We start from the raw sequence: 24,592 nt of genomic DNA, 5'->3' as shown, positions 1-24,592 counted from the left end.
TGCTGTTATTTTACATCCAGTCTGGATATGGCTGTTTAATCATCTCTGTGTAATTTGCAAAATGTCTTGATACACCCACCGCTTAAGACAATTTCTAAGTGGTTTACAAAATGCATTCAAGATGTATAGATAACCCAACACCGCAACTGCAAAACTACAATATAATACAATGCAATAAAACAATAGCATTCCTAAAAACAACAACATAGCAGCTCATTTTGAAACACCGTTAGAGTCAGCTCCATTCTCTCTTTTTCCTTCCTCTTGCCAAAGCACATCCTGACTCACGAAATACAACACACAAATACAACACTTGCGGGGTGAATCGGGAGCAGTGAGAGGTGTGGCATGGGGATATGGGGTGTGGTCTGAGGAGGGTTCCAGGAGCAAGACAGGGACACAGGCTTTATGTTCTCTACCGCTGGTGTGTAGGATTGCAGCCTTAATCATAGTGGCATTTGTCGTATAAATTAAAAATGAAATGGGGAAGGTGATGTCAGCATCTGTTTCCTGATGCTTTTATATACTAGAGAGGAGTAGGGACTGGTCCAAACCTGGCTGCTGTTGTGTGTAACTTTTTAAGGGGAAGAAATCAGTCCCTACCATGCCGCATAAACAGTTCTCTCCACCACATTTAAGGCAGACTTGGTATATATTCCATATTACCTGCTCTGGGCAGATAAGTCTATAGCAGTGTGGCTGCTGAACTTTGGTATGTGCGTAGGGGTGGGGTGGAGAGAGTTGGCTCAGCTCACTTCTGGAAAAACTGTTGTGCTTTGCAGTTTGCGTGCTGGGTTGAAAGAAAAACACGAAGGAAAAGTTTGACTTGTCCCTTCCCCTTTCAGCATCGACACCAGCTGGAATGGTGACGTAATACCCGTGTAGTAATGAGCTTTTGCCGACCCCCAGATGACCCTTCAATAAAGTGAAAAATCCTGTTAACTGTTTCATACAGTGATCGCAGCTTGCCTTTCTTTTTCCCTCTGCGAAGCCAGTGGAAACAGATTTGCTTGTAGTTTGGCAGATTGGGGGATTAAGCGGTAAACAGTGTTGGTTAGCCAAGTTCAATCTTCTTAAAAAAAATTTTTTTCTGCATCTGAAATCGCTGGGCATTGAAATTCGGCTAATGGGCGGGAAAAGCCTTGTTTATCTTTCATAGGGACAGTGTGTTCTGTTTAGCAGCATGTCCCGTGGTAACACGCATTAAACTGCAGCTATGAGATGTAGGTTTCATTTCAAGCTGTGTGTGTGATATATATGCATTGCAAGCATTGTCAGGCCAGCCATTTTGTGTTGCTTTGTTTACCCCTTACTGTAAAACAGCCAAGTCCAGGTGTCAGCAGCCTAACTATGGTTTATGTCCCAGGCAGTGAGTATTTTAGCTCAGGCCTTCTCAAGGTAAACTCTACTGTTCTGGCCTGAATTTCAGATGCTTTGGAACAAACTTAATTCACGTTCGATTGTTTCATTTCCCTTCATTCAACGGGCACCACTGGCCATGTGTGTCTGTGTGTATAATATATGACCACCTCTTCCTTCTTCACTCTTTCTCAGGAACCGCCATAATAACAGCACAAGATGCTGCCATGTGGACCGACGGACGCTACTTTCTCCAAGCTGCTGAGCAAATGGATACCAACTGGACACTCATGATGATGGGTGTGTGAGAGCCCAAACTAGTGCTTTGCTTTAGTTCCTTTAGTTGTGCTTCTTAACCCATTAACGCTCCCTTGGTCCTGTTGTTACACGGAGAAAACAACGTTTTCTTGGACATGTTACAGGAGCAGGGCCTCTTGCTTTCCCTTCCTAGTATATCTGCCCAAAGTCAGCGGTTATTTGCAGGCAGAAAGCAAGCAAATCCTAGTTTTTGGCTGTACCCTTCACCAAGTGTGAGTGCTCTCTGGAAAAATACAATAGCATTTCTTGTGTGAATAGTATAAAAGCAAGTTGCAGCTTCCTGTACCAACCCTATGAGAAGAATATAATGGAGTTTGCTTGAATGCAGCCTGAGTGATTGACAGCTGCTGAGCAAAGGCGATAAAGGTGATGTGACCTTGCCCCATAGTGACCTCTTCATTTTGTGTTAGGTCTGATTACTTCCAGGCTCACTTGAAGGTGCAGCTGAGGGCCTGTGAATTGTGCACCCAGCTTTCCAAATGCCACAGTAAAGAGCCATACTGTGCTTGCCGAAAGTCCGCATTTAATATCTGGACATGTAACTCAAAATTAAGAAAACTCTTGTAATTTTTTGGGGGGCATAATTCTAGCTATGGAAATTGTACCGAATTGCTGTCATTTATATGGGCGTGTCGGGGAAAGATTGAGGAACAGAAACTGTGTGTGTGAGAGGCATGACATTAAAATGTTGCAATGTTCAGGGTACCCTGAACCACAAAGATGGTTTCAGCTTCCCCAATGGAGGCACTAAGACAAGACATCAGAATTAACCATTGGGCTTCCTGAACATACCAGTTCCTCCTTTATCGCTGAACTTGCTGCCAGTACTTGCAACTTGTTGTTCCTCGGCCCATCCCTTGGTTGCTTAGCAACTGCAGTGCTTTCTGACCTTAGTGAGAACAAAGGCTGATGAGGGAAGGGAGATAGGAGAAGGAAAGAGCTCACATGGGCACCACTTCTCTTTTCAGTGGTACTCAAATCAGTGGAGGCAGGCAGGGAAAGGAAGGATGCTCTGTTTGGCTACCTCCCAGGTGCTTTGCTCTTGGGGCTAGCAGTAGCTATAGCTGAAATTAACCATGCTTCAGTGTGAGGAGTGCATGGTTTGCATGCAGAAGGCTTCAGGTTCAAGGGTATCAGTTGGCAGAAATGGAAACGTTCTGACATCTCCTAGTTGGAGTAGGCAACACTGGTCCATCTAGCCCAGGGTTCTGACTCAATTGTTCTCTGAAGCTGATTGCTCATATTATTTCCCAAGGCAAATAGTAGGGAGCAAACTGAGTTATTAAAGGGGCAATATTCAGGGCCACACTGCACTGTATCACAGTGCTCCAAGCTCCAAGTCATTAATTTTGCTGAATATCTGCAGTGTTTTTAGGTGTATGGAAAGGATTCCATAAATGGGGTTTGTTTTGGGAGCAGAGGGCTTCTATGATAAAGGTTGGTGAGGGGTCATGGTTTTGTTCCTAGGGATTTATGCATGGTTTGTTCTCCCAAAATACTATTGGGTATTCCAGGCATGGGGAAGTGGACCTGACCTGTGTGCTGGGTCCTTATCTCCCTCACAGGGCAGGTTTGACAGGGGAGAGGGCACTAGCCACCTGTTGGTAACCTGTGTTGCAATTCCGTTCGCAGCACTTTGAAGTCCTGACAATTAGCCAACCGCTGCAACTTCAAAGAGCCTTGCACAGCTCTGTGCAATCACAGCTCATCAGCTAAGGCTTTCAAAAAGCCATGGGCGGGACTCTATTGCGGTGTTTCCCAACTGAGTGCCATATGGCTCCCTGGGCAGTCCAGGATATTCCAAGGGGGCCACAGGTGAAAATCACGTGAATGTGGAGCCGCAGCACAAGGCTAGGGGGCCACAGAGGAAAGTGAGCAGTGAAGAAAAGAAATAATTTTTTAGCCTTTAGCTGCCCAAGAGGGGTGTGGCTTGGCCAAAATTGCATTGCAGCCAAATAGGGAGGCCTGGTGGGCTGGGGGTTCCCCACCGCTGGTGCTATTTCCATCTCTGGCACTGCAGTCTTACTTAGGGTTTGGGTATGCATTTCTGCACTTAAATTTGGTTATAAAGCGCTGTGTTGAGGTTTTTTGCTCCCCGTCTTGTGATCAAGGTCTCCATGCTTGTGTTCCTTTTCTTTAAACTTTGCAATCTCTCTTGAATTCTTTCTTGCCTTCAGGTCTGAAGAACACTCCCGCGCAGGAGGACTGGCTTGTGAGTGTTCTCCCCGAGGGTTCCAAAGTTGGAGTAGATCCTTTCATCATTCCAGCAGGTTAGCTTGCCCTTAAATGCCTTCTGATTTGTGTAAATGGTTAGATTCTCCTGACTTGTGCTGCTTCACCACACAGCATCAAGGGGTTGGCTCTAGCCAGGGTAGTTGAACTTGTCCTGAAACCCTTTCTCTGCAGCCAAGGTAGTTGGGGGTAGGGAGGCTGATGTTTTTCCAAGGAGGCAGTGAGATATCCTGATTATTCAAGAAGGAGGTGGATTGGTTGCCCTATCGAGTTTCAGCTGCAAATGAATCTAGCAAACTTTTCAGTTGGGAATTTGAAGAAGATCACAGGAATCTGTTCCCCCCAAATCTGGTTAATGGCAATATTTTTACTACTTTCCCTCTACAATCCCACAGTGGTTTGTAAGCTAACCATTCATCTTCAGTTTCTTCTTCAAAACCATAAGGCGTAAAAACTTTTGTTTCTTTAAAAATGGAGAGCGATACATTGTCAGAAATGTGATACGTTTCTGGTCCAAAGTTTTCTGATGAAAGTCTAGGGTTTAGTTGACCCTAACAGGAGAAGTTCTCGTTCCCTAATTCTCGTTGTAATGTACAGAACATGCACACACAATTTTGTTCAGTTTTTTTTAAATGTTTTTATATTTCATGAATGCAAATGGTGAGGTTCTTAATAAAATACTTTTTAAGAAATGCAGTGGATAAATGATTCTGTTACCAACCCATGTGTTTAAATGTGTACTGTATCCCCCACGTTTCTGCTTACACAATGTCGCTTCACAGGGAAAGCTTAGCAGGCTGGGGATCTCAACAGCAGCATCCTTCTTACGTCACTCTTTCTGTCATCCTCAGATCAATGGAAGAGGATGTCCAAAGTTCTGAATAGTGCTGGCCATACTCTTGTGCCTGTCAAAGACAACCTAATTGATGTCATATGGACAGATCGACCACCACGGCCTTGCAAACCCTTGATGACTCTAGGCTTGAACTACACAGGTTAGCAGGATCCCAGTCACGTCTGTAAGAATGTTGTTGATAATGAAATGACAATCTCGACAGGCTCCCCGTTGAATTGCATATTGGGCAGAGGTACTGTGTGTGTGGAAAGGATGAGACTAGTCTGGCCGCAACCATCATTTAATATCCCTAAAAGCATCTGAGATGAATTGGGCATTGGACATAAACGGCACCTGTGTGTAGATAAAAGAACTGCTTTGTTACATTAACCCTAGAGAATTTGGCTGGATTAAGTTCTCGCTTTCATTGCATGATGCAGGGATCAGCTGGAAGGACAAGATCACAGCCCTGCGGGGGAAAATGGCTGAGAGGAAGGCTCCGTGGTTTGTGGTGACCGCCTTGGATGAAGTGGCTTGTGAGTACAAGTATCCTGTTTCCTTTAGCATTGTTCAATTCCATGTTGGTTATCTACTCAGAAATCTCTACGCAGCTGGAAATGAGAAACCCTGCAGCATCCCCAGGGGTCAGTAGGACTGTGGGCCAATTTGGACAATAGAAGTCTGTCCCGGTGTCATCTTTGGAATGTAGAGATTTCAGTTGCTGGCTGTTCACTGGTCAATGGCAAGGAACCTTGTGCCATTTCCAGGAGGGCTGCTGCTGGGTTCAATATTACTAATTACCATGAATGGTTGGAAAAACCACTTTGTGCTGCACTTGTGGATAGCTGCTGCCTGCTTACAGTCTGCTACCACTTAGTTCCCAAATACCCACCAAGCACAGCTGAGGAGCAGCCAGGAGCACAGTAAAGTGCAAAACAGGAAATGGCAAGTTTGCCTATTGGGAGGCAATGGGGCCCAAAGGATAACGCGTTGGATTTGATCTGGGGAAACTGCTTGGTAGGCTGTGGGCTTGTCTTGTGGCCTGCTTTCTGCAGGGCTTTGCTGCGCAAGTGAGTTCACAGTGGCAAACATGCTTGCACACCAAGCAGAGTTGAACTCCCTTTTTAAAAATAAATAAATAAATTATTATTATTTGAGTCCTGAGGCCTTCTGAAGTGATGTAGGATGGTAACCACAGATGGGGCCTTTTTCAGGTGGGGAAATCTCCTCCCAAGGCTCTTTGTCTGGTATCACCAGAGTTGAACTCCCTGCCCATCATCAGAATGACTGCTGGGGCTGGTGGTGTAGCAAAATGCTTGTGATCTCCTCTCTGGGAGCCTGGCTTAGCTTAGTGTGATATGTGAGACCGGTCTCAGTCTCTAGAGACAGATGTGAGTAATTCCTGGATTTTACATTTTAAATAATAAGGAGTGAGCCACTGAACCATTGGATGCTCTTTTGTTTTTGTTTATAATCCCAGGTGTAACCCGCAACCTGCACAGCACCTTGATTACGTTCCTTATCTCTTCCTGCACTTGGTCACAAGACTGAAAGCAATGCAGACTTTATGGTTTTAATACCAGCCATGTTCCCTCTCCACCATCCCACTCCTGCTTTGCTTCCCTCATCCTCCAGCCCGATAAGGCGATCTGGAGACCTTGAAAGTTTGCTCACTATTTTGTGGGTGGTCCTAATAAATATAGGGCCCCGCTGTGGGTTTTCTACTTTTTCCTTATGGTCCAACTTGGCTTCCTTTGTACTTCGTTTGTCTTATTTTCTTGTTACCAAAAGATCTTCCTTGTGCGTAGTCTGGACTTCTAATGCCATCTTGTGGCAAAAGCCCCTTATTGTTCATTTAAGTGGTTGTGTTGCATCTCACGATGGATGGTGCTTCCCTACTGCTTTCTTAAAAAAAAGAAAGCACAGTGGTACCTCGGGTTACATACGCTTCAGGTTACAGACTCCGCTAACCCAGAAATAGTACCCCGTGTTAAGAACTTTGCTTCAGGATGAGAACAGAAATCATGCTCTGGTGGTGCGGCGGCAGCAGGAGGCCCCATTAGCTAAAGTAGTGCTTCAGGTTAAGAACAGTTTCAGGTTAAGAATGGAGCTCCGGAACAAACTAAGTACTTAACCCGAGGTACCACTGTAATGTTGAATTTTAACCAGGTTTGTCACACTGTCTTCTCCTTCCTTATTTTTTTAGGGCTCTTTAATCTCAGAGGCTCGGATGTTGAGTACAACCCGGTCTTTTTTGCTTACGCCATCATAGGAGCCAATACAATCAGGTAATGGAAACCGAGGCTTTCTCATTTATTTTGCTCACATTTACTCTGATGGTCAACATGTGTATATATTTTCCTTCAAGAAACTGATTGGCTGAGTGGGCAAGGACAGCAGGTCTTTAAAAGCAATAGGCTGCAGCCTCTGAAGGGGGAGGAATGGCAGTGGCACTGCACTCACTAGGAAGTGCAGTGTACTCCCTAGGGGTGGCACTGCACTCACTAGGAAAGAAATAGGCAGCAGTGAAGTCTGGGGAACTTTGAGTAGGCAGCAGCCCCACAAGGCAGCTGTACCTGCAGAGACATTACTGTCCACCTAGATCTCCCCTGACCTCGGTGCCTCCTCACTCTGCTCCTTCCTATGGTAGCACTACCATATGTTTTTCACCTATGAGAAAGTCTGTGCCCAGATTACCAATACCCTGCTACTGAGACCTGGAGAGCCAGCCAGCGTGGTGTAGTGGTTAGAGTGTTGGATTAAGGCCTGGGAGACTGGGGTTCAAATCCCCACTTGTCCATGAAGGGTGGCCTTGGGCCAATCACTCAGGATTGTTGTGGGGATTGAATGAGGAGGCGGAGAACCATGTACGACACCTTGATCTCTTTAGCAAAAAGCTGAGATGCAAATGCTATAAATAAAACGTTCAGTCATTCACTCTTTATTTAATTTTGTTTCCCGCAAGGCTCAGGCTGATTTTCTCTATCTCTCCAATATATTCCTCTAGGTTGTTCATTGACGGCGATCGCATGTCCGACCCAGGCGTGAGAGAGCATCTGTTGCTGGACTCTGCTCAGGACCCTGAGTTCAGCATCCAAGTGCTGCCGTACGACTCCATCCTGACCGTTCTGAAGTCCATCTGCGACACCCTTTCTCCCCACGAGAAAGTTTGGCTCAGTGACAAAGCCAGCTATGCCCTGACCCAGGCCATCCCCAAGGTCTGTAGGCTTTGGCAAGGCAGCAAATTCCTCTTGCCCCCCCAGCTCAGGTCTGCCGCTATGCACTTCCACTCGGGGCAGATGCTTCCAAGCTTCCTTCCGTGGGGCTGTTGCAGGCCTCTTGTCCTCTGCTGCAACGTGGCTTTGAAACCCAAGCCAAGCTCTCCATGGGTTGCTTACAACCCCTGTGGCAGGAGGAAATGACTAACTCATTAAAAGAATTTATCTGAAAGAGTGTCAGATTAGAATAAGGCAGGGATTTGGGAAAAAAAAAATTGGCCCTGGAGCAAAAAACTACTTTTGCGGATTGGGCTGGAGAGGAATAAAGGGGTTTTGTTCTCATCGTTTTGTTGGGGGACGACGACACAGCAGCCTCTTCTGGCTTTCTTTGGGGAGGCTGTGACAAAACGCACCGTGAGTCTTACTGTTATCCCATGTGAGGCATTTTTCTTCTTCACCTGTATGTAGAACATGAATATAGAAACCTCCATTAGCTAGAGCAGTGGTAGCTCTTGTGGTGCCTTCAGATGGCGTTGGACTCCAACTCCCCTCATCCCTGGCCATTGGCCATGGTGGTGGGGGCTCAATAGAGTTGGAGTCCAGCCACACGTAGAAGGCACTCCACTGGCTACCCTGGGCTGCAGGAGCATGCCTTCTGTTTGAAATGGGCTCTCCTTTTTCTTTTTGCTTTCTGTGCTGTGTTACATACCTAACACAGAGTGCAAGAAGATTCTAAGGTACTTTTAGTTCAGTATCCCATGTATATGGCAGTGTTTTGGCACAGTCCGCAATGTTCTTTGAGACCAGACTTCGCCCTGCTTCCTGCTCAGCTCATAAAGTGGCTTGCACAGAGCTGGAGACTTTCCAGAGAGAACTATATGCAGAGGTATGTCTGCTTCATGGAACCATAGAATTGTAGAGGGACCTCACAGAGGGACCTCACAGATCATCTAGTCCAGCCCCCTGCAATGCAGGAATCCTATCTAAATACGTAGATCCATGGAATTGTAGACTTCAGATGGACCATCTCCTGAAGGGCTTAGAACAGTCTGAGCAGAATCGAGGGGAAATGACTGGAAAAGGCGCAGGAAAGGGCATGCAAAATGTTCTGGTGGTCCCTTGTAAGGAAAGGCTACACTTTGCCTTTCATGCAGACAGAAGATGCTCTTGGCCTGCATGCATCCTTTCTGTCTGGTCCCTGAGGCTTGGAAGGATACGAAGATGTAGCTAGCCCACTTCAGCTTAGTCTTAGTGGCCAGACAACTCCAGGGTCAGCAGGCAGTTTGGGCTCCTTGCCAAATTGTATCTTTTCCTTTTGGTCTTAGGATCACCGCTACCTCACCCCCTACACTCCCATATGCATTGCAAAAGCTGTGAAGAATGCAGCGGAGTCAGAAGGCATGAGGAGAGCTCACGTAAGTGATCTGCCCAGTTTAGTCGCTTTTTTCTGTTTCAGAGCTGCAAATTATTAATTCTACTGAACTCTGCAATAGTTTTTGCAGAGTGCGGAGTGAAGTGTAGAAGTTTCTGCTTGGAAGTAGAAATGTCATCTTTTTGCTACTGCCTACTAATCTATTTCTTCCATTAAAATGTTCAGTGGGTTATTCCATACAGGTGTATTTCATTAATCCCTTTACCTTGTTTCTTCTTCTCCCTTTATTAACAGATTAAGGATGCTGTGGCCTTGTGTGAGTTATTTAACTGGCTGGAGAAGGAGGTATGGTTTTTTAGATTTTTACTGAGAGAAGACTGTTACTGTATAATAGAAGATTGCATGAATATAAGCTTTAGTATTGCTCATGGTAACTACTGATTACAATGGCCTAGAGGGAGGGAGAAAGCCACTGAGACTTGTAGGGATTGTGAGGGCTGTTCATATTTACACCTTGAGAGGAAATGATGACTTTTGGAGACTGTTTTTGCTTGCCTTGTGTGATCAAAAGAGGAACGGTAAACGATTGGCTTGCATACAGGAGAAAAATCATGGCAGAGATTGTCATAGTGGAATGTTACTGGAAAGCATCAAATTCTCTTCTTTTTTTTATATGCTATATTAGTTTTCTCACAATGGCCATGTTCAGATATCACACTAAACTATGGTGCTTGGCACTACGTGAATGGGCCTGCGTTAACCTTGGATTCAAACACTTCCCCCTCGCCCTGCTTTTCCAGTGCAGCCACATGGAGGGGATCAGAAGCTTTTGCTGCTGTTTGCCACCAATCACAGCTTAGTGGAATGTCCAAACTCAAACAAACTGTGTCTAGTCTTAACCATGGTTTATTGAAAGAAGTCAACTTAGGAAATCAAACTATAAAGCTGGTTTCAATATAGCATAGTTAAGATTAGCCACACTTTTAAGTTTTCCAATGTAACACTAATATTCAATAGCTGTAGTCTACTGACGAGAAAGTACTGTTGGTTTAGCCACTGCTAATGTCGTTGAGCCCTGATATTGATGCCCAAGGATAGCATGGAGGGGTGGGGAGTCAACAGTGGCCTCTGAAGGAAAAGAGAGGGTGACTGGGCAAGATCCCATGAAAGCTACAACATGCTGTGTTTCCATTGTTGTTTACCAGGCTGCCATCTTTTCTATTAGGTCCCCAAAGGGAATATTACTGAAATAACAGCAGCAGACAAAGCAGAGGAGTTCCGTAGGTAAGAAGAAAGACAGATGTGGGCAATCTCTGGGTCATTATAGTCACTGAAGTTTTATATAGACTTTGGGGAAAACAGGGTCCATTTGTTTTATTGGGAGGCTGCGGAAAGAAGGGGTCCGACTTCCAAAAGGCAGGCAGTTTAAAGAAGAGCAAACCTTTAGGAGCATAAGAGCATCGGAGGAGCCTGCTGGCTCAACCTCACAGTGACTAGCTAGAGAACTTTGAGGAAAGCCACAAGCAGGACCTGAGCAGAAGACACTCTCTTCGCCCTCAGTTTTCAGCACCTGGCATTCACAGGTGTGGCTGCCTCCTGGAGGGAGAGCATAGCCATCATGGCTAGGAGCCATGGATAGACTGATTTGCCCAACCTTCTTGTAAAGCCATCCAAGATGGTGGATGCTACTGCCTCCTGTGGGAGGGAGTTTAACTATGTGCTGCATGAAGAAGTACAGTGGTACCTTGGGTTACATATGCTTCAGGTTACATATGCTTCAGGTTACATATGCTTCAGGTTACAGACTCTGCTAACCCAGAAATAGTACCTCGGGTTAAGAACTTTGCTTCAGGATGAGAACAGTAATCGTGCAGCGGTGGCGCGGCAGCAGCAGGAGGCCCCATTAGCTAAAGTGGTGCTTCAGGTTAAGAACAGTTTCGGGTTAAGAATGGACCTCCAGAACAAATTAAGTTCTTAACCTGAGGTACCACTGTACTTTCACTTGCCTGTCCTGAATCTTCCAACATTTGGCTTGATTGGATGTCCACAAATTGTTTTGAGAGAGGGTCCATGTCCTGCATAATTTCATGATCAAACTGGTGCCTTGTCTTCTCCTTGCCTGGTTTCATACCTCTGTCTTAAACAAGCTCAGAACAAGATTGTGCTGTTCTTGGCCTTCAGGCTTATTCATCACATAGAATACAGTGCATGTCATTTTGGGCAAACAAAGTCAACCCTGTATCTAAGACCAGATTGGCAAACTTGGCTAGGGAGTCTGCTGTGCATGATGTGGGGAAAGTACACTAACTCAGTATGTTTCAGTACTCCAGCTGATACTTTTTTGGATGAACTAAGCAGAGGGTATAGAGCAAGCTCTGGTTTGAGATCATCACTAGTTCCAGTTCCCAACCTTCTTTTTTTGGGTGGTAAAATAGGACGCATCTTTATAACACGTCTTCACACCATTGGTCCATCTAGCGCCATATTGTCTATACAGAACTGCAGTGTGTCTCCAAGTTTTTAGAGGGCATTCCCAACCTTACCTGCAGATGCTGGGATTGAACCTGGGACCTCCTGCAGGAAGAGCATATGCTCTACCACTGAGCTACAGCCCTTCCCCATACTTTAGGTTTGATGTTCATTGTCTTGCTAGAACAACTTGAGCAAGTTTTGGCCCAAATGGTTAATTGAGACAAATTGCAGGAAGACTCACCAGGCTGATCATGAATGATGAAATCTCAATGAAGGGCAATGGCAGAAGATGAAAACCTTTGTTCTCATCCTTTGAGAGGCAGGATGTCTCCTTTCTCTAGAAGTTCTAAATGACCTTTGCTCATGAAATTTCTCTTTTTTCCAGCCAGCAAGAGAACTTTGTCGACTTGAGCTTTGCTACGATTTCAAGTACAGGCCCAAACGGTGCTATAATTCACTACAAGTAAGTAAGAGCAATAGAGTCCTTGCACTGGACACTTCACTACATAGTTGGAAGAACCTAGAGCACCATCATGCTAGTGTATCACTGCTTAGTTTAGATTAGGAAATGTTCGCTACTGTTAATCTTCAAGTTGGCTTCTATGACCAAATCTTTTCTCCAGGATCCCATTGCACTTGGTGTGGTCCCCATGCTATCTGAGGCTTAACAGAACTTCAGGGAATCACGTCAGTTGATGTTATTTTCCGTCTAGTGATATAAAGAGAGTTTGTGGTTGAAGCAGCAGAACAATGTATCTTGTTCCGTAACCATCTACTGTGGATGTCCAAATTGTTTTCAGGCGGTTGGCTTCATGAAGATCAGTTGTCCCTGTTTGGCTAGCGTCCTGTTTTTTTTCAAAGTTACTAATGAGAGAGTTTGAGGGGTGGAGTCATTGTGGAGGGCTGAGGTTATTTGTTGCTGCAGAATACAGAAACTAGAGGATTTTCGTTTGTCCTTTACAAGTTTCTCAGGGATTGCATGATGTGGAGGCTGGAAGCGTTTTTTTTTTTTTTAAAAAAGGAAAAAATCTTGACATCCACTGATTCAGTGAAAAAATTAACCTTGTCCCAAAGTGTAGCTTTCAGTGCAAAAACTGATAACTGTGCAGAATTTAGCACAACCCTAGTTGAAATAATGGTTGAATGAAGTGCAAATACATGCAAATACTTTACTTTATAATTTTATTTAAAGTGTTGGAATATTTCTTGGTGGCTCATAGACCTGTCTCCTGTTAGCTGTAGAATTTTCAATAGAGAATCATGTGATCAACAAGTAGGTGTAGATAACAAGCTCTTCCAGCCTTCTGATTGTCATTGTGAATGTGCTTCCACCACCAAATATTGTGATGCTACACAGCCTCCTATATAATTTAGAATAGTAAACACATGCTGTACAATGCTGAAGATGCCCTCAGACACATGATGCTGACTGAAATGGGCAGCTGATTTGATCTAACAGTCCATGAAAATTTACTAAGGACAAATACACTCGGCCCAGAGTTCATAATTTAATTGTATAATTGAAGGAAGAACTTGTAATTCAGTCTGTTTTCACTTGCTGGTTTCAATGAAAAGGTGAGACAAATCATTTTTCTTTTCTTGAATAGGCCTACACCTGAGACAAATAGGACTTTATCCATGAATGAAATCTACCTCCTGGATTCTGGGGCTCAGTACAGGTAAATGAAGCTTATAGGCTACTTCACATTGGTGAACCTACACTAAATCAAATCCCACCTCAGATATAGATTTGGTATTGAAAAAGACACAGCCTTATACTATACTTGTTTAAGATAAACACCATGGAGAAAATACGAGTCATAGCAATATTATTCTGGCAAGTTGGGGGCTGTGCTGAAAATTATTTTGTTCAGCAAGGAATGGAGCGGAACTGATCTGTGGATGAAAATTGCTTCTTTAGAACTGGGATGGGGAACTTGTGGCGCTCAAGATGTTGTTGGACTACAAATCCCATTATCCTTAACCATTGGCCATGCTGGCTGATGGGAAGTGGAGTCCCATAGCACCTGAAGGGTCACAGGTTTTCCCTTCCTGGCTTAGAGGCTTGGCGTTTTTGTTTTTCTGAAATTTTAATGGCCCCCTGAATGGGAACTATGTGGATAAAACTTGTACAATGAGCGCCTTCTTCTCAGGCAGCCTAATTATCGGCTTCCTTGGTGCCACATTGTGAAGCAGCCACTTGAATATAATGAGTTATGCATCCATGACATTCTCTAGGCTGTGGGGCAGCAGGGCTGAACTGGCTGATGTTGCAAAGTTAACTCGAGTGTTTTAAAAGTCATGTGCTAGGGCAGAGTGCCTGGAGAGAGACTTTGCACAAATCCCCCCCCCCCCCAGGGGGAAGTTCTCAGGGTCCTGCTTAACTCCTGTTAATGTCAACAGAGGTTGTGGAAGAGCAGTTACATGTGGATTGTGCTCTTTATTTTCAAAAGTATGGATAATTTGGGAATTCTCAGAGAGATACAGATCCCTTGACTTCTTTTCAGCATGGTACATATAGTTAAATTAGATGCTTGAGCAAAGCTCCATGACCTGTAGGACCATAGAGATGAAGGAGGCTTCCTTGGTCAGCGATCCCAACCCATTAGATAGAATTTCTTGATGAACTTGAAAACCTACTTTGCACCGGGTCCCTCTAATGAAATTAAGTGTGCATTGCACTTTCTGAACTCCCATTTTTCAGACTCTTAAGGATTTTCCACTGTACCTGCCTTTTTCTTTTCTTCCCCATTTTTTAAAAAGTGCCGCTTAACACCTAGCCTGCAGAAGACGTTCTGGAGAACTTGAAATATTTGCTCACTCCTCTGGGACAGGGTAGAGGAGTTATGCAGGGGTCCTGATAGCTCCCAACAACCCATGGATCAATAGAAAACCTGCTTGACTGGCTTTGAATACTTCCCCAAACACTGCTCACATGCTCTCCAACTCGCTTTCCCTAGTGCTGTCTTTGGAAGGTTGATTTTTGTTCTTTTGTGCTTCATGCACAGAGCTGCAGGATGCACATTTTGCCCTGATTTTTACTGGTTTGGCAGGATTTATTTCCCCTGTTTTTGTTGGTTTGACGTAAGGAAGTGTGTCCTGCTTTTCTCATCCTCTGAAACATGCCCCACAGTACCAAATTATGTATCATTTATGAAACATAGCATCCCAGAGCCTTGAGTTGCATCCAGTGACTTCAGTTTGTACGCTGGCAGAGCTAGCCGGGGGGGGGGGAAGGGGGGGCAGAGGTCGTTTAGTACAATCTCTTGTGCTGGAGCCAAATCCTTTGTACCTCAGCTTTCCGAACAGCTTGCCCTGTGCAGAGACAACAATGCAGATGGTTATCCGGATTGGAATGTTCCATAAGCAGAGAGCGGGAGGAACCAACGGACACCAGGGCCGGGATAGCTGGAGGGATAACAGAATAGATTTGTTGGAAGAGAGTTCATTTCCTCTGAGCTACAGTTACAGATTCCGCTTGACATCTCTCCAGTGGCCTTGCAGTCTGTGAAAGCTTACTTGAGCATGCATTAACTAGAGAAAAGTTGGGATAGGGCTGGAGCCAGCTTCTAGAAGCCGCTCCTTTTAAAAAATAGCATAACTAAATAGATTATACTTTGAGGTGTGGCAGAAGACACCTGGATGTCCATTGGCTAGCTGAGACCTTATCTCAGGAGTGCGGGAGAAACCATCTGCTTTGGGGGGGTCTCTAATTGGGAGATCTCTTGCTAGCAGGTTTGGAAGGTCACAGCTGCCATGACCAATTACCCATCTTGTTATTCCACCCTCTGTAGGCATACCTTGTCCTTCTCCTGCCCAATGAACTTCTGCCAGTTGATTGCTATTTCTGCACTTTAGATTCCAGTAAGAAGGACGAGGCCCACAGAATATCTTCCTTGTGTGAGCTGATTGGTGGGCAATGGTCTCCTGGCATTTCCATGAGGAAATCTTGACCTGTTTCATAGCCTATTTCGATGCGACTCAGCAAGACCAGCAATGCCCATTCTTGTTACAACTGAGCCTTACCCACTGCAGAACACTTGGAAGAAGCTCAAAATTTTTTGCACTAGGCTGGCTATAGATTAAAGTATATTCTTGCCTTTTCCGGGAAGTGCCATAGCTCAGTGTTAGAGCATCTGCTTTGCCTGCAGAAGATACCAGTTTCAATCCCCAGCATATACAGGCAAGACAGGGAGAGACCCCTGCCTGAAACCCTCGGGAGTTGTTGCCAGTCAGTGTAGACATCACTGAACTAGATGGACCAATGCTAAGACTCGGTATAATGCAACAGCCTATGCCTCCACCTTTCCCTTTGGATAGTTAGAATATGTTTTTCTCTTTCTCTTTTTGGAAGGGATGGAACTACAGATGTGACAAGGACAATGCATTTTGGCACCCCAACAGCTTATGAAAAGGTATGCAAGAATTCGGTTTTCATCATTGATTTCCCCAAAGGGGTTGACTTAGGCAATTTTAGATACAATAAGCACTGTAGGTTTGTATGTGTGCAGGTTTCACTTACTACAATGGACCGTGAGACGATCAAGTAGCTCTGCTTGACACCAAAACACCCCTGAAAGTCAAGGGTGGCCTTATTGTCCCTGGGCACCTGCAGCAACTCTCCCTCTTTATGGGTCCTGGTTTCATTCCCACCCCCACTCCCTGTTGTATCTATCCATCGAGAACCTTTTGGATATTCAGTTTTGTGGCATTATTTTTTCATAATCAAAACCACCTGAATATTTATAGAAGCAGTGTTTTCTCCAAAGGGGGTGGGGTGGGGCAGATGCTCTGGATGCCAATGTGTACAAGAGCCAATTAAAACATCTGGGGTGTAGTCCACATGTAAGCTGAACATCCAAGCTCTGATCACTGCTAGAAATTGCCCTTTATCTCACCCCTCCCTCCCTGCACACACACACATCTTAGGGAGATGAGATATACACTGGTCGCTTTTACTATCAAACTGAGCTGCTGCTTCCAATATATTGGCAGACCCCAGTCCAGAATTCTTTATGCACTTGTTCTAGGTTGCAAGTGACTCGTGGGCCAGGCCTTCCAATGGCTTCTGTTTTGTTCATCGTCTTCCCTTTCCTTCCAGGAGTGTTTTACCTATGTGCTGAAGGGTCACATAGCTGTCAGCGCAGCCATATTCCCCAACGGGACCAAAGGTTGGTCTGTTTCCCTTTCCTCTTCCTCAGCTGCAGTGGCACTCGGAATCAGATTTGTGTTTTCTCTGTTATCTAGTCATCAGGCCTTCACGAGGGAAGGGTTTAACAATGTGGAAGTACATACCCCTATAAAGGTAACTTAGGATGAATAGAATTGCCACAGACGCAGATAAAGCATATATACAAACTAAAGAAACTTAAAACTAAAATTGAATATTTCCCTTGCAAATCACAACAATTCCCCTTTAAAAATGGGGTTCCGGTTTTAGCACGTTAAGTAAAATAAAATTGACACCTGAAATTTAAGTCTGAATAAAATTATATGGAACCTGAATATAAGAGTGTTAAGAAACTTAGAACATAGGAAGTCGCCTTCTTTCTATGGAGTCAGACCATTGGTCCATTCAGTTCAGTATTGTCTGCTCTGACTGGCTGGCAGCTGTCTAGGATTCCAGGCAGAATTCTGTCCCAGCCCTGCCTGAGGATGTGGGGGGACCCCTGGCACACAATGCCAATATTCAAGCCCTGAGCTATGGCCTGTTTCCCCTCAATTTACAATTCTGAAACTCTCAGGCAAGACACAACATTATCCCTTTAAAAAAATGAATAAATTCTGCAAGATTGCAGATAAAAGGGGTATCTGTATTGTTCCCTCAGCACAGTACACAAAAGGAAAGGACACGATTATCTACACATCACACAATGGAAGCAGAACGTGTGGTCAATTGCTTTATCTGAGAAACTAACTAAGAGAGTACATGCCCCAATGATGCGACTGATACAGATGATTTTGCTGAAATATGGCATCCCTTTATAAAGTATCCAAATGAACTCTCTGATGACTAGCATCCACTATATATGCATATAGATTTATGGGGAAATTTGTTGTATGAATTAGTTTTTGTTCTGGGGGAGTGGGAAACCAATTGTTTGGATAATATTATGGTCATGCTTACATCCTGTTTCCAAAGCTGTTTAAAAAAAAAATCATAGTATATAAAGGACAGTATAAAATTGTATGCACATCTTTTTCAACCTGCAAGTTCAGGATATGACCACCAGAAATAAGGCTGCTTGCTTTCTGCTCAGCTTGTTAATATATTGTGGACCTGCAACTTCCTTTTGTGTCTTGTAGGTCACCTCCTGGACTCCTTTGCACGCTCTGCACTGTGGGACCAAGGCTTAGATTACCTGCATGGCACAGGACACGGAGTTGGGGCTTTCCTAAATGTCCATGAAGGTCCATGTGGCATTAGCTACAAAACCTTTGCAGATGAACCTCTGGAAGCCGGGATGATTGTTTCTGATGGTAATCAATTTATTCCCATTGACTCATGACTCTTGTTACATGAACTAGTGTCTTCTGCCTCTTTGGCTTTTAATATAAGAATTTCATGTGATCCTCTTGGCTCTCTATGTTGTTGTTTCTGGGAAAGAATGGGAGGGTGGCACCTCTCCAGTCCTTAAATATCAACAGTGATTATATTAATACTTAGCATTTATATTGTGCTTGCAAGTGTCCAAATATATTTGAATCACAGACTCACAGACACCCCCCTCCTGGTAAGCATCAGTAACTCCATGATGAAATGAGAAAGAAACAGTTAAACAAACAAGAAATTAGACCCGCTTTGAGGAGGAAGGAAGTCTATTAGAATAGAATAACAATCGAAAATAGGGTAACATAAGTCCGTGTGTAAGAGCTTTCAGCTTTATGGTTATTTGTTTGTCATTTGTTTTGTGTTTTCTTTTTAGTTTGTTTCTTAAGTATCATGTGCTTATGTGGTGTAATAAAAAGTTAATAAAAAGCATAATAAAATAAAATAAATAAAGTAACTCCATCTCCAAGAAGCTGCTGCTCTGAACTACTCTTGCTTCATTTTATAGATGAGAGCCTGAGAAATGGTGCCTGGGCTCACCTAGCAGTGAGTGAGATTTGAGGCAGGGATGTCCCTTAGCTGTTACGGCAGCAATTTGTCAGCCCAGGATGTATGCATTAAGGTCTGATTTTGCTGGCACAAGTGTTCAGTAGATTTGGTGCACATTATCTCTTGTCTGCCATGTGAATTTTGTGGGGTTTTCAGGCATCATTGCTATTCAAGGGCCTTGGTTCTGCCCCTGCATTAAAAAAATCACCCATCCTGGTTCCCTTTCTTACGGTTCTGGTATTTTCACCCCCAAGTGTTGCCTCACCAATGCAGCTTCTGTGATCAAGCCACAGAAGAAGCCTTTACAGTGGTACCTTGAGTTACAAACGCCTCAGGTTACAAATGCTTCAGGTTACAAACTCCGCTAACCTGGAAGAGTTACCTCGAGTTGAGAACTTTGCCCCAGGATGAGAACAGAAATCGTGTGCTGGCAGTGCAGTAGCAGCAAGAGGCCCCATTAGCGAAAGCACGCCTCTAGTTAAGAATGGTTTCAGGTTAAGAATGGACCTCCAGAACGAATTAAGTTCGTAACTAGAGGTATGAAAGGTGTAAATGTGTCTTTGGGTGTGATATGGAAGATTCTTTGAACTCCAAAATCTTCAGGTTGCTTGAACAGAAAAGCTGGGCCTTGCTCCCAAGGTTGTTAGGGGGTTTGCCCTTTGGGGAAAATTTTTCTAACAGTGTTCCTGGCTAACTTTGTCTCTGCAGAGCCTGGTTATTATGAGGCTGATGCTTTTGGGATCCGAATAGAAAACGTTGTCATTGTCGTTCCTGTTAAAACCAAGGTGAGCGGTTCCTTTGCGTGCTTGAGAGGAGCAATGCCTCCTTGCTGTGATTTGTGAGCACAATGTCTTTCCAATGGGGAGTGAACCCACCTTCTTCCAAATGTTGTTGGGCATCATCCCTCACAACTGGCCCTGTTGGCTTGGGCTGATGGCACTTGGAGTCCTCCAGCGTCTCAAGGGCTGCAGGTTCCCCACCAATGATTTCAAAGCCACAGCTTTTCCATCCTTGCAGTGCTTGGTTGTTTCTGCCATCCTGGAAGCTGAAACATAACTTTGACAAGTATCCTTAATCTTCTATTAACTTTCCTAGTTGCTGATGAAAGGGAGTTTTTATGTAGGAATGACAAACGTAAGAGAACATTGGGTTGAAACATGGTGTTTGGCACAAGATGGCCAACCTTCACATTAGGACCGTCAGTGGTGTCCAATTTTTTTCCAAAGAGGGCCAGATTTGATGAACTGAATGGCTGTGAGGGCCGACCAAAGGGCCAACCTTTTTTTAGGATTGAAGTTGTTGAGCTCTTTTTAGGATTGAAGTTGTTGAGGCTTTTTAAGGATTTTATCCAGGAAATAAACTGCCACAGGGACCAGATTAAACCAACCGGTGGGCCGGATTACACCCCTAAAACGGACTTTAGACATGCATTAGGTTACTTGACTGAAAACATCTTTATAAAGGTGGTGAGAACAAATCTAAAGTCAGTTTTATGCACGAGGGACAGTTCTCCAGAGGGATGGATGACATGTCTGGATTTGCTTAGTTAAACTGTCTCAGAATATACCCTTAATGCCACTGTTGTCCAGTTTTCTGTCATCTCATGAGAGTTGGAGGACACCAGAATGGGGAAGGCTGCATTATGGGAAATCTGTGATGGTGAGAGGGGCACTTTTACTCAGCTAGAAGCTTTCTCCAATGACTAGGATATTTTACTTCCGTAGTATAACTTCAGCAACAGAGGGAGTTTGACGTTTGAGCCTTTGACCCTGGTTCCCATTCAAACCAAAATGATAGACGTTGATTTGCTAACTCCAAAAGAGGTAAGGAAAATAATAACTGTGTTGTAAAACTTGAGACTTTTACTGTGAGGACTTGTAATGCTTGGTTTTCTTCCCCCTCATTTCCAGACAGAGCAGGTCTTGATGAAAACCTCCATCTTAGTACTTAGCTGTCTTAGTATTTACAGCCAAACCTGTCGTGGTCTATTGCCAAACCTGACAGGATACTAGTACAAATGGCACCGTGGTTATTTTGAGGATAGAAGGTGGGAAGGGGAACTCCCAGATTGACAAAATTTCAGGAACTGAGTATATATCAGGTGAGGTTGTTTTGTTGTGATGTATTCATAGGTATCTTAAGAGCTGAAATTTAAAGACAAAAACAGAAACATGCTTGCTGGTACTCTTCCTGCCCAGCTTTTCTTTGCGCATCATGGTAGAGGGCATGGCTAGCTGCCTGGAACACTGAACCTTCCACGCTGCAACATTTTGTTGCGAGTTCAGCTTGCCCTCACAATTGCCTTTGACCCCCCCATCCCTCCAAAAGTGATGCACAAGGGACTATTGTATCTAGCTGCACTTCCCCATAGACATCAGTACACAAAGGGCTGCTCTTCACTTCAACTATTTGAGCTTTTTAGACATATATAATCCCTTCCCCCCTTGCAAGAAGCATTCACAGTGGCTGGAGATCAAGGTGCTCTCCTTTCTTTTTAGTGCGACTGGGTGAACGAGTACCACAGAAAATGCCGAGAGGTGGTTGGGGCAGAGCTCGAGCGACAAGGACGGGAAGAAGCTCTCCGGTGGCTCATTAGGGAAACGGAGCCCATCTCCAAGATGCACTAACAGCAGCGCACATCCTCTTTGTGTGTCTATGTGCATTTCTGCGAGAAAGTCATTCCTTTTCACAATTGCAAGTGCAGTATTGGTTCAGCTTTACAATAATATACCATGCCTGGGGAGGGAGAGTGAAGTGGGGGGAATGTGAAAACCCTTTCATATCAATCAGGAGAGAACTTGGTGCTGGGGCTGGGTGGGAGTGGTTTTTTTGGGGGGTGGGGAGGGGATTTCTTTCCTCATGATTCTTTTATTATTATTTTCTTGATAATGAGCAAAAATAAAGTGGGCGCTATTGAGTCTGTATCTTACGGAGAAGATGGGTCAGTGGAGAACAGCACGAGGTCACTGAAAACTTGCTGAATCACTGGATTCTATTGTTTATGCAACCGCCAAGCTTGTGCAGCTGACTGAAAACTACCTGGGAAGTGTGCAACGTGATGCAAGTTAATGGTTGCGATGTCCTGCCAAAGCGCTACAGAGAACAGGGCTATGCATCAGGTGGAGATGCATAGTAAAATGGGTCTCCTGTAGGGGCCTGAGAACAGGTGTTCCCAAGGACCCTGTACTGAAAACTTCCAAAGCCTTGCTTTTCTGCATTTTGCACCTCTCAGAAATGCAGCTCAGAGCAAGTTCACATGTACACAGTGACTGCAGCATCGTGTTACCTCTTGGCTGCTGTGAAGTGCCCCCCCCCCCCCAGCTCAGTCCTGTGCATGTCTACTCTGAAGAAAGTTCCACTGTGCTCAGTGGGTCTTACTTCCAGGTAAATGCACAAAGATTTGCTGCCACAGAAGAGAATGTCCAGATAGTCCTGGCTTACCTTGAGCAAAATTATTTTTCAATGGATGCGGTTGTGTGTCATTGAGCAATAAGTGATGGGGAAAGGTACCTTCTTCTACAAACCAGCCCCGACTTGCAGCGTCTGTAAGTTGCTTCTTGTGATGAAAATTGTTTTGGACACCTGCGGTGTTTAAGCATGCAGTATAAAGCAATGGTAGCCACTTGGGTTTTTGTTTCCCCCCAGCTCTGAGGGTGTGGGCTGGGTGTGACCATTAAGCAAACGTTTAGTGTTGAGGATGGAGAATGTTCAAAAGCAGCCTTGATTGTTTTGAGTGAACCTTTTACATGGCTAGGAACATGTCTTTGCTCTACCCGCAGTCAAAATCTGGAAGTGCCAATAAACATCATATACTTCTTTACTGCTGTGTCCAATTTCACAGATTTCTAAAATCCCACAAATGCACCCCAAATTTCTGCAATGGGAGCAGGTTGTGGACTCTTAGGCATTCCCCCTCCCTTAATTTAATGCAGTCTGATTGAACAATGTGAGAAGCTTTGGAGGCGGGAGTAAGGGCTTTAGTCTTCCTTAGGATCAGAGATCTGAATGTGGGCTGTCTACTCTTTTCACTCATGGAGACACGTAAAAGTTAGATCTATTTTGTTTATTTGTTAACATTGTTAACTCACCGTTCTCCAAAGAGCTCTGGCGGTTCTGTCAAGTCCACCCTTCAATCCAAAGATAAACCAGGTAGCTCTTAATATTTCTGCAAAAAAAAGTGTTTCAACTGGGAAGTTGTTGCTGAATTGCTCTTGCCTTGGGCCACTGAACAAATATTCAACATCAAAACTCTATTCCATTCCAGCAACGGGGAGTGCCAGGACAGAACACACCCACACCCACCCACAGGTAAACAGGGGAAACAACTTGCTGCAAAATATTTTTGCATACACAGTTCTTTTCCTTCCATTTTATCTTCACAACAACACTTGAGAGGTTGGATAGGATAGGCTGGGAGAGGAGGACAGGTCCAAGGTTATCCAACCAAATAGGGTCATTGCTGTATGGGGATTTGAACTCGAGCCTCCCTCATCCTATTTAGACATTTTAACCACTGTATCACCTGGGGTCTCTTTGTACTCCAGACCATGCACTTTCTATATTATTAAGCCCAGTCTGAATCTTTAACAGGAGGAATTGCTGCATGGGCACTAAATAATGAAACGATGCTCCTAAAATAATGGCATTCCAGACAAACGCTCTTCAAGCAAATCTTTGTTAAGGCTCAGTGTCATTAATTAAAAATGGAACAGGCTCTCGCAGTCCTTAAGAAGTTAACAGTGACCTGTCTCTTGCTGTATTTCGTCTGATTTCTGTTCATACAAATCCTCTTAATTGTCCCTCACGGTGGGAATTTGCTAGTGCGGTTGCCATAGTCAGGCCCATATTGGTTCCTACTAATATTAAAACATGTCACTCTCTGAGGCAGGAGTTTGATGGAATTAGACTGGGTTTTGCAATACGAACGCAAAGGTGCCACACGATTAAAAGAATCCTTATTAAGAAGTGCTCAGTCATTTTGTGCGAAGAAACAGGCACATCAGGATGAAACAAGACACTCAAAGGCAAATAGGCCTAGTATAAATTTGCAGCACTTTCAAGTGCTGAGGTGAAGATAAAAAAGCAATTAATTATTATTATTTTTTGGGGGGAAACATGGAGTGAAGAACGTTCATTCGGTAGTGGAATCAAACCAAGGGTACTATTGAAGAGAGGGCAAAATCTGCCTTCCGATACTGGGATAACCATGGGATGGGGGCAGGAATTCCCCCCTACCTTAAGTTGTCCTCTCCTGCACTTCCTCTACTTCCCCCCCACAGATTAGTGTCATTTGCTTCCATATAGGAGATGTGAACTCTCCCCCTACAGTAACCTAGTGGAAGGAGGCTGCTGCTGTGGTTTCCATTGCAGTGATATCAGACATTGCAGCCTCTTTATGCTGCAGAGACTAATGGGAGCCATCCGTGTGTATAGGAGAAGCAAAGGGTTCAAGGAAAAGAAGAACCTCACTTCCCAGAGACCCATCTAGTCCAGTGTTTCCCAACCGGTGTTCCGCGGCACACTAGTGTGCCGCGAGACGTTGCCTGGTGTGCTGTGGGAGGGAGGCGGGCGAGTCGGGCGGCGAGAGGCGGGGCGGCGGTGGCGAGGAGAGGCCGCCCAGCGCGGGGCTCTCGCTGTCTGCCTGCCTGGCTGCCTGCGTGGCGCTGACGTCACGGGGCTGTAACGTG

At 44.6% G+C, this 24,592-nt stretch overlaps 1 protein-coding gene across 1 annotated transcript in view; it reads left to right on the top strand.

Annotated features, from left to right (window-relative positions):
• XPNPEP1 (X-prolyl aminopeptidase 1) overlaps positions 1–22,725 on the top strand; it is a 34,240-nt gene extending 11,515 nt beyond the window's left edge. Inside the window, exons 5-21 of the mRNA XM_082225266.1 lie at positions 1,555–1,659; positions 3,855–3,947; positions 4,761–4,904; positions 5,185–5,280; positions 6,951–7,032; positions 7,752–7,962; positions 9,288–9,377; positions 9,629–9,679; positions 10,560–10,618; positions 12,192–12,269; positions 13,414–13,485; positions 16,161–16,221; positions 16,908–16,977; positions 18,113–18,286; positions 19,614–19,690; positions 20,630–20,728; positions 21,404–22,725. Of these exons, the coding sequence (XP_082081392.1) occupies positions 1,555–1,659; positions 3,855–3,947; positions 4,761–4,904; positions 5,185–5,280; positions 6,951–7,032; positions 7,752–7,962; positions 9,288–9,377; positions 9,629–9,679; positions 10,560–10,618; positions 12,192–12,269; positions 13,414–13,485; positions 16,161–16,221; positions 16,908–16,977; positions 18,113–18,286; positions 19,614–19,690; positions 20,630–20,728; positions 21,404–21,532 (1,691 nt within the window). The 3' untranslated portion in view covers positions 21,533–22,725. The remainder of the gene's footprint in view (positions 1–1,554; positions 1,660–3,854; positions 3,948–4,760; positions 4,905–5,184; positions 5,281–6,950; positions 7,033–7,751; positions 7,963–9,287; positions 9,378–9,628; positions 9,680–10,559; positions 10,619–12,191; positions 12,270–13,413; positions 13,486–16,160; positions 16,222–16,907; positions 16,978–18,112; positions 18,287–19,613; positions 19,691–20,629; positions 20,729–21,403) is intronic.
• Positions 22,726–24,592: the final 1,867 nt, after the last annotated feature.

This window comes from Podarcis vaucheri (assembly GCF_965113315.1).
Source record: "Podarcis vaucheri genome assembly, chromosome: 5".
Classification (NCBI taxonomy): Eukaryota; Metazoa; Chordata; class Lepidosauria; order Squamata; family Lacertidae; genus Podarcis; species Podarcis vaucheri.
The sequence above is the reverse complement of the archived record's forward strand: the minus strand, read 5'-3'. Positions and strand labels throughout refer to the sequence as shown.